The sequence below is a fragment of the Aedes aegypti genome, chromosome 2, assembly GCF_002204515.2.
Source record: "Aedes aegypti strain LVP_AGWG chromosome 2, AaegL5.0 Primary Assembly, whole genome shotgun sequence".
Lineage (NCBI taxonomy): Eukaryota > Metazoa > Arthropoda > Insecta > Diptera > Culicidae > Aedes > Aedes aegypti.
This window is the reverse complement of record NC_035108.1, coordinates 238,522,393-238,531,277: the sequence shown is the minus strand read 5'-3', so window position 1 is coordinate 238,531,277 and position 8,885 is coordinate 238,522,393. Positions and strand designations below refer to the sequence as shown.

Sequence of the window (8,885 nt, the reverse complement as noted above, 5' to 3'; positions counted from 1 at the left end):
TCTTTTCAGGGTGGCCATATCGATTAGTAGATCATCATTGAAGAACTTTTGAAATAAGATTGATGTTAGTTCTTTTTTGAGTGCGAATAATGCTGATTATATTCATATTTCGCTGGGTTACTAATTATTGTGTTCATGACATGTTACAAAGCATCAAATTTAACATTATAACACCTAATTAACAAGAATTTTTCGAGTCATTTTTATCCGTTGGGAACGAGTGCAATCGAGATCTGTTAACACTGCTCAAACACCAAAGTCAAACGGCAACGTGTTCACCCACTGGGCACCGCTTGTTTATGTTTCGTTTATGCTTTGTTGTTTTTCGTCGCTTTTTGGGCGGGGGGTGGCACATAACGGGAGGTGCGGAAAATGGCGATGAGAGGTGAAATCGAGGTAGAAAAACAAAAACCAACGTATTTGAATGATCAAGGTATGCTTGCCGGGCATACCGAGATTTTTCATGTTTTTCAAATCGGTCCAATGGAATCATAATGGATAATATCTAGCTTTTCGATGACAACAGACATAACGAGTAAATTGATACTGTGCGATGGAAACATGCAGTCATGTAATAGAAGTTTACGCAACAAGTTGCAGAATGATAATTTTTACAGCACGAGTCATACATTTATTCGAGGCGTGCCGAGTTGGATAATTGCGACGAGTGCTGTAAAAATCAAGTTCTGCAACGAGTTGCGTTCAACGTTGTTTTGCAATTTCGTAGACGGTCGTCTTGAGGGTATCTGAAATCAAATCGGGATGCATTCACCATTATTTTGCACTTTTTTGGAAATTGTTGTGTAATGATCCATTACGCTACTCAAAACAATTGCGTAACGGAAAAGCGTTTGGTAATACTCATTCAGCAACTGATATAAGTTGCGAAATTAATATTGTTGCACTGCATAATTCAGTGCAGGAAAGTAGGCCATTTTATTACTGATTGGGGTAATGAAAAGCAGCCTATTATGATGAGAATTTGCAAAAAATTGTCTTATATGCCACGTTTACTTTTAACCCAAGGAACAATTGGTAGCTTTTAAGATACTTACGTGTTTAATACAAGCTGCATAGCAGTAACCATTGCTGAACAAATTTTTAGTTGAATCATTAATTGAATAAAATTAATTTCCGCTTATAAAAAAGCTGTTATTCCACTTGCAGTTTGTGTTTTGAAAAAGAGCTGAATAAACCTCCAAAAATGCAAATATAGTAGCTTTTGTTCTACAACACATAAGAAGTTTAACAATTGACTGATTAAAAGCTTCTATAGATTGTAGCCATCATTTTAGTAGAATATTGAACATTTGATTAACAACAAATCGTACAGAAGTTTCAGTGTCTAATACTTAAAATGTTGACCAGCATGATTAGTAAAACTTATAAACAATGTGAATAACAGTATATGAGTATGCTCTTATTCAAGCAAAACATATTATGTTATTTTCAAATGTTTCAAATGTTTTTCAAATCAAATCCAAGACGGATGGATTAACGTAATGGACGTAATGGCGACGTAATGGATCAACGAGGGTAAAGTGCGATTAAAATAATCAAAATTTATTTAAATTTTCCAAGTGTAGTGATCATCATCTGCGACGTTATTGATATCGGAAAAAGTTACTAATCATAACATTTTTAATGATAATCGAAGTATAAATAATAATTTAACAATAGTTACATGAAAGTGGTTACCCAACTTACAGACAAATAAACATACATAGTTAATTATTGTTGACAGCTGAAAAAATGCCCTACAAAGAGCTGAGAAGATGGTATTTAGATCCAAATTTAAGTCAATGTTCAACATTTTTCATTGGAATGAATAATAGTAGAATCAACACTAATTAAACTTCTCCAAAGAATCTCTGCCGACTTGTCAAGATTGTTTTACTAATGAGTTGAACAAGTCATTTTTCCTTCTATTAAAGAGCCAATATTCCGCCAAACAAATATAATTGTGTAAACAAATGTACAGAAGACGAACTAACGTTTTGGTTGCTTTGCACTTCAGCTGTTTCCATGTTTAACATGAACATGATTAAAAGCTGAATAGGTATTTAATAAAATCCTAATACAACATAGATATATCATCCGAGCAGGTCATCCAAAGAAGTCCAAAATAACGATTCCTAAACACATTGTTCAGCAACAAAGAAGCCTTACAAAAGAGGTCACACTATAGCCAAATTTTTGAAAAATGGACAAAATATCTAAAAATTTCCTAATTCCTTATTGTATTGCAATATTCAACTTACTAATATTATTAATATTTATCTTTATTTGAGTGGCTTTTCACCCTTGGCGAATTCGCCACTAACTTACTAATATTTAAACACATGTTGGATACAATAATAACTGATGCTTTCTCAATACAATATTCAATTATGTTTAGAAAATATTTTGAATCAGTCTTCTGACATAGGATTATTGATTGAAATATATTTTATATTTGTATAATGTTTAATAGATGGAAAAAGTACGACAAATAATTAAAATATTAACCTAGTAGAAATATTATACATTTAATAAATGAATTTTAGTATAGTTAGATGAACAATTTCAACAAGTTAAAACTTATTATGAAATTCGATTAATCATTTCAGACTGTTTTTACTTTGTGAATAAACTTTATTTTTGACCAGCATTGAAATAAATTTTCTCACTGTGCGCTATAAATAGCCGACTGAGTTCAGCTCGCATCAGTACTGAACAGCAGCAGAAGTAATGTGCTTATTCAGTTGTTGATCAGCATAGCACGTGTTGATTAGTTATTGTTGAATAGAAGCTCAAGCATGATCAATAATCAGCTACAAGAGGTTTATATTGGGCACTGGAAGGCTGATATATGAATTCAAGGATGGCGCAGATGGAAAGGTATACCGCTGACGATGGGAAGGTCTCGAGTTTGAATCCAGTATTCAGGTAATTATTAAAAGTGTGGTTATTAATTCATGGTAAAGGTACCACTGCATTTGATGTATACAGTGTTAGCTATTTTTAGTAATTTATTTGTTGTCAATCAATTTTGTGGCAGTTGAATAAAAGCTGAGATGAATGCTTATAAAGCGATTTTGAAGTTGTAGAATAAAGTCAATATACAACGACACGCTTTATAACTTCTCCAAATTTGTGTGAACAACGCCTGAAGAAAGGCTTCACTTGGAAATAATTAAAATGTTGTTAAACATGATGCTGAATTACACTGCAATAATGTAGTTTGTTAAACTAGCGTTGTTAAATCATCAATCCTTATTAAGCTAAGTGAAACCTGAATAAACATCATTACAATATATGATTACAGTCACTAAATGATAAGAAGCTTAATAATTTCGCCAGATTTGCTTGAACAATGTGTGCGTAGCAGCTGCAAAGTAATATAATAAAGCAACTATTCAGTATGTAGTTGTGAAAAATTGCTTTATAAATGATTATAAAATAGGCAAATGTTTCTTGGGAAGACTCCTGTTGGATAACATGACACATCATTGAAGTTTATATGGCATGTCATTGATATTTGCATGTAAATTTGCATGACATGTCATGCCCCAATCATGTGTATTTTACCTATATCACAAAAATTGTACCCATTTTGTTCGAACCGTACAAATTAATTACGAAAAGCTATTTTCGTCCACCCCGTCCCCCATGACCACTGGGTCCCCACAAATCAAAATTAAAAATATTTCATCGTAAACAGTGTCTACTGTTTTTTTGCAGAAACTGATGAAATGGTATCATTTTTTTAACCACAACAAAAAATTTGAAAGAAGTCACTAGGCGAGACTAACATAAATCAAAATACTAAACAAAAATATTCAAATTTTCGTGGATGGGCTTGAGTTACCTTCACAAGATTGATTAGGATTTTGCTTAAAATCTAAAAAATAAGCACATTCGTTGAAACTGTACCGTATTCGTCCAACGTTTTGCTTGAAGTTTTAAGATCCTATCCACCGAACTATTAATAGAGTCAACATTGATATGATACATTTACAAAATCTAAATAAATTAGGTAATATCGAATGACGTCTATGAACAGAACACTTCAATAACTACTCGAAGTGTAATGAAAATTTTCTTAAGAAAGCTTAAGACGCATGTGTACTTCAGAAAGCAATTTATTTATCGGTTGATAGGGTTTAAACATTTTAGCATGTCGAAAATATATTTTGTATTTTGAATATCGCTTTATCGGTCATAAGTGAACCATATTACTGGTTTTAATTGGAATAAATAGAAATAACAGAGAACAAAATTATCGAATCAATCTTACCGATGATGAATATGTCAAAAAAGGTTCATTTTGTAAAACATAGGAGATCCACAAACAAATTAAAAATATCGAAGACAATAGTTCCTAAGTTTTAAAATGTCATTTCATTCAACAGTACCGTCGATGGGGTGACAATGGGTTAGAGATTAGATGAATTTCAGGAATCCTCACTACATAATTATATGATATTGTACAAATGATTTTTGTACTGATATACTTTGGAATCATATCCCTAATTTATAGTTATTGTGCCCTTGAAGCTGTTTTACCTAGAGAACTGTCCATCATATGTGAGTGTACCAGCTTTTAGTTTACATCTGTGAAATAGACAATTTATCTTTTGAAGATAGCTTCAAACTGAACAACTAGCATGTAACGCCAAGAGGCACAATCGGAAAACAGTTCTGTCTGATCGTACGGTCACAAAGCCCTCAAAGTTTATATTGACACATCTATTGAGTTGTTCAGTAACCCAATCCGCATGGTTTCAAATTAATTAACTCATTACGCATGGTAAAGATGGATGAATTATGAGTGAAACTATAAAAAAAATCTACGTACTCAGATGGGATTCGAATCTACGACTCTTGTATGCTAGACAAGTGATTTATCAACTAAGGGGTCTATTTTGTAATTCGAGCGAATTCACGTGACTCGTCTGTAGTCATTGTCGATCAAAGTAAGCATGCATATTACAGATGTCACCCGTCGACTCCCATAGTAATCCAGTCACATAGAGTGACAACTGTCGATAAACTCGATTGACAGAGCCAAGTCGAGCGAAATTTTTGGTCGACAGTGACTCCAGTCGAGTCGTTTTTGATCGACTCGACTTATAAAATAGGGCCCTAAGTCACTTGGTATAACAGGCAAACAGTTTAAACACTAAAGGGTCAAACACAATGCAACGGCATTACGACAAGAACGGCAAAACTGCAACACCGATTTGAATGACATATCAATGTTTTGATCAATTTCGATTAAGGGGTATATTTTGTAAATCGAGTAGATTCATGTGACTCGTCTGTAGCCACTGTCGATCGAAGTAAGCATATATATTTCAGATATCCCACATCGACTCCCAGTAATCCTGTCACATAAAGTAACAACTGTCGAAAAACTCGAGTGACAGAGCTGAGTCAAGCAAATTTTTTGGTCGACAGTGACTCCAGTTGAGTCATTTTGATCGACTCGACTTATATAATAGGGCCCTAAATTAGATTCAACATGGGCTTGACAAGTAGAGTGTAGATCATGATGGGCTTGTCGTTGTACCGTGATGCCGTTCACATTGTGTTTGTGGCTTAAGGGATCTATTTTGTAAATCGAGTGGATTCATGTGACTCGTGACGGATTAATTAGTTTTTTTTCTTAACATTTTGTCAATGTGATGAAATAATAACCGAATAAGTTTAGTACCGTAATCCGGGGTAACATTGATCATTTTTTTTTTTTTAATATTTCTCAAATATTTCGTTGGAAAATGCAAAAGTTGCCAATTTTATATTTTTAAAACAAGTACTGCCATCCATAGCTCGTGACTGTATACTGTATTTTGTTTTTTGAAAGATTTAAACATGTTTAAAAAAATGTTTTGAGCGACTTTTTGATTTAACTGATATAAGGTAACATTAATCATCTATGTGAACAACGTTCGGTAATATTATTATTATTTATTAAGGAGGTTTTAACTACAAAGTCATTCGCCTCCAGATTCGGTAATATTGAAAATATCGTTAGTTACTTAAATCATGGCCACTGAAGCCAAATATGAAGGCCAAACGCTTACAAGTCATTTACTTTTTGAGTTATTTTAAAATTAAATACACTTCGAACCAAGGAATACGCCTAAATGTAGGCAATTGCCTACGGGAATTCTGCATTCTTAACAGAAATTCGTTAATGTTGCCTAATTGAGTATACTTATGAAAGTTTTAACAACGTTTTTGGCGATGCCATTTTTAGTTAGAATCGCAGTTTTCTTGTTCATATCGTTTGCAGAACTTATGTGAGACAAGAATCTTCAGTAGTATCATCCTTAAACAATGAAATCATTGTTGCGAAAAGTTGACAAATTTACGCATAAGGTAAACGCAATTTTTGCAAAAATCTTCACTTTCATTAGCTCATGTATATGAGAAAGCGATGTGCCATTCATGATTTGGAAATGTTCCACCAATAAATGATGATACGAACTTTTTACGAGATGAGTCATTCCGATCAATGTTACCCCGCTGATCAATGATACCCCGTATTACGGTACCTTAAGATAAGTAGATGAAAGAACCTCGTAACATCCCACTTATTAAAAAATGACTTTCCATAATAAGTATCGAAAAACGAAGTATAGTTAAATTTTAAAAAGTTTTTTTTCATGGAAGTTTTCTTCTTTTCCCTTCTGGCGTTACGTCCCACCCGGGCCCGAACATGCTACTTTGTGTTCTTTCGAGCATCTCTACATTTTTTACTGATAACTTTCATTATCAATTGAATTGTTTAGACTTAGAAACCCGGGAAGTTCGGCATCCAATTTATTTTAAACGAAACAGATTTGGTAGAAACTCAATTATATATTGATTAAATAAAACAAATTATTGTTAACATAAAAATGAAAACTTGTATTTAGTACAATGGTAACCAATACTGGTAGTGTATAGCAATTAGTAAACATGATTATTCGTATGACTGTTGCACTTATCTTTGGGATGGAAACTAAGCGATTTTAAAATGATTTTGAATGCATTCTGGAGTGTACTAAATTTGTTTCTTCTATCATTAGATCTCATGATAATGTCGTTTGGCAAAGCCTTGAAACTTCGTTAGCACCTTAATAGTTAAACATTGTTGAACAGCAACAGCCTAGTTAACATAGACACCACGCAGGGAGTTTGCTTCTTCATGTGGTGATCTGGATGAACAGGAGCGTATGACTCATATCCATAAGCTACCTTCTGTACTACAAAAGTTAGCAGTGTTAGCATATCGTATCGTTGTCCGTTTTCATTCAGTTCGTTGCACAACTCTCGGATGAACCAGGAACCGTTCTTGGTGTTACGGAACGACATGTAGCCCGGAATTGTGGCAAAAGCAAACAGGAAGTCGGCATTCGTTGGGATGCTGTATCTTGCAACGCCGTCTTTTTCAACTTTGACACCAGAATCGAGGTCGTTTCCTCGACATGCTTGAATGATGAAGATTTTAGGCTTTCCTACTAACGTCCGACACCGATCCCCCGTAAACTGCGTCCAAATACTCGATATCTGATAAGGGCAGTCGTGAGCGTATATTACTTCGCCTTCATCCCCATGCGATAGAACAGCTACTAGCAGGCAGTCACTGTTGGAATGGTCCATTAAAGAAACTAAAAACATATATGTGTTACTAACAGGTATTCAAATATGCCTTATCATATGTACTGATTTCAAGCATACAAACCTTTCTCTATGACAAGGAGAATGTCTTTCAGTCGGTAATCCTTGTACAAAGTTACATCAAAATGCAATCGCTTCAGCGACTCCACCAACATTTCACAATCCACATCACTTCCATCTCTGTTCGGAAGATTTACGTTTTTCACAGCGAAAACTGAATGTGCAAATATGATGGCTTTGCCGCGGTGCTTATGATTCATCGGATAATAAGCGGAATAGCGTTCAATTGTGTAAGCTGGCGCCACGGTGGGTATCATTTGCTGCGGCGAATTGACTTCTTTACGACCAAACATAATCTTTTTCATAGTCTGTAAACCGAATAAATGCGAAACTATATTAATCCAGCGTCCAACATGATTATGCACCTCAAAAATTAGACAAAGAACTTTCACTGACTCCAAGAAGCGGTCAATGCGCACAAGTGCGTGTCCTTTCGTGACACAATTCAGCAAGTAACAAGTATCAAGTTCATTGACCATTGGAAGTATACCTATATTATGAATCATACCTTGAAAATAGTAAAAGATAATCGTTAAAAATGTTTGCAAGTACCTACGAAATTTATTAAACCACTATAAATTAATGAGGTAGAATCGGAATCAGTCTTATTAGATGGTTATCCGGCAAATATCACTACCGAAGTGAAGAATGTGACTCGTGCAAACATGAATGTGAATGAAACTATCTTGAATGACTTCATCTCTATATCTATATACATAAGTTTGGTAAAGTCCGTCAAAACAGAGAGAAACATGCAAGCATGTGTGCGATGATGACTAGTCGATACACATAAACCTAAAACATTGTTGTAAATCTTAGTTGAGGTATGGTGTATGCTTGCCAGGGACATGACAAAGTAGTCAAATAAGAAACATTAGCACTCTTCCTCATATTCATATTGGTACCCACTGCCTATGGGTGGCCCATTTCGCATAAAGGCTTTTCAAAGAGACCAAGCAGAAAAAAAACAAGACATAAATCAAACATGAACTACGGAATAAGGGACCGTTCAAATATTACGTAACGCAACAGGGGGAGGGAGGGGGTCTTACATAGTGTTACGGTCTATACAAAAATTTAAAATTTTCCATACAAAAGCTGTTACGTGACAAATTTTGCGTTATGTAATATTTGAATAAACCCTAAAAACTATCATGGTCGCAAAGAATATTTCT

At 34.4% G+C, this 8,885-nt stretch overlaps 1 protein-coding gene across 5 annotated transcripts; it reads right to left on the bottom strand.

Moving 5' to 3' along the window:
- Positions 1-6,829: 6,829 nt before the first annotated feature.
- LOC5564196 (caspase) lies at positions 6,830-8,421 on the bottom strand. 5 transcript variants are annotated; one of them, XM_021844534.1, is made up of 3 exons: positions 8,219-8,421; positions 7,715-8,018; positions 6,830-7,640 (listed from the first exon to the last, which is right to left on the bottom strand). In XM_021844534.1, exons 2-3 carry the CDS (start codon positions 8,013-8,015, stop codon positions 7,114-7,116), a joined length of 828 nt encoding a protein of 275 aa, XP_021700226.1. In that variant the 5' UTR covers positions 8,016-8,018; positions 8,219-8,421; the 3' UTR covers positions 6,830-7,113. The 5 variants fall into 5 exon arrangements, with proteins under 5 accessions (XP_021700226.1, XP_021700228.1, XP_021700227.1 ...); XM_021844536.1 differs by having other exon boundaries at positions 8,267-8,421; XM_021844535.1 differs by having other exon boundaries at positions 8,263-8,420.
- Positions 8,422-8,885: the final 464 nt, after the last annotated feature.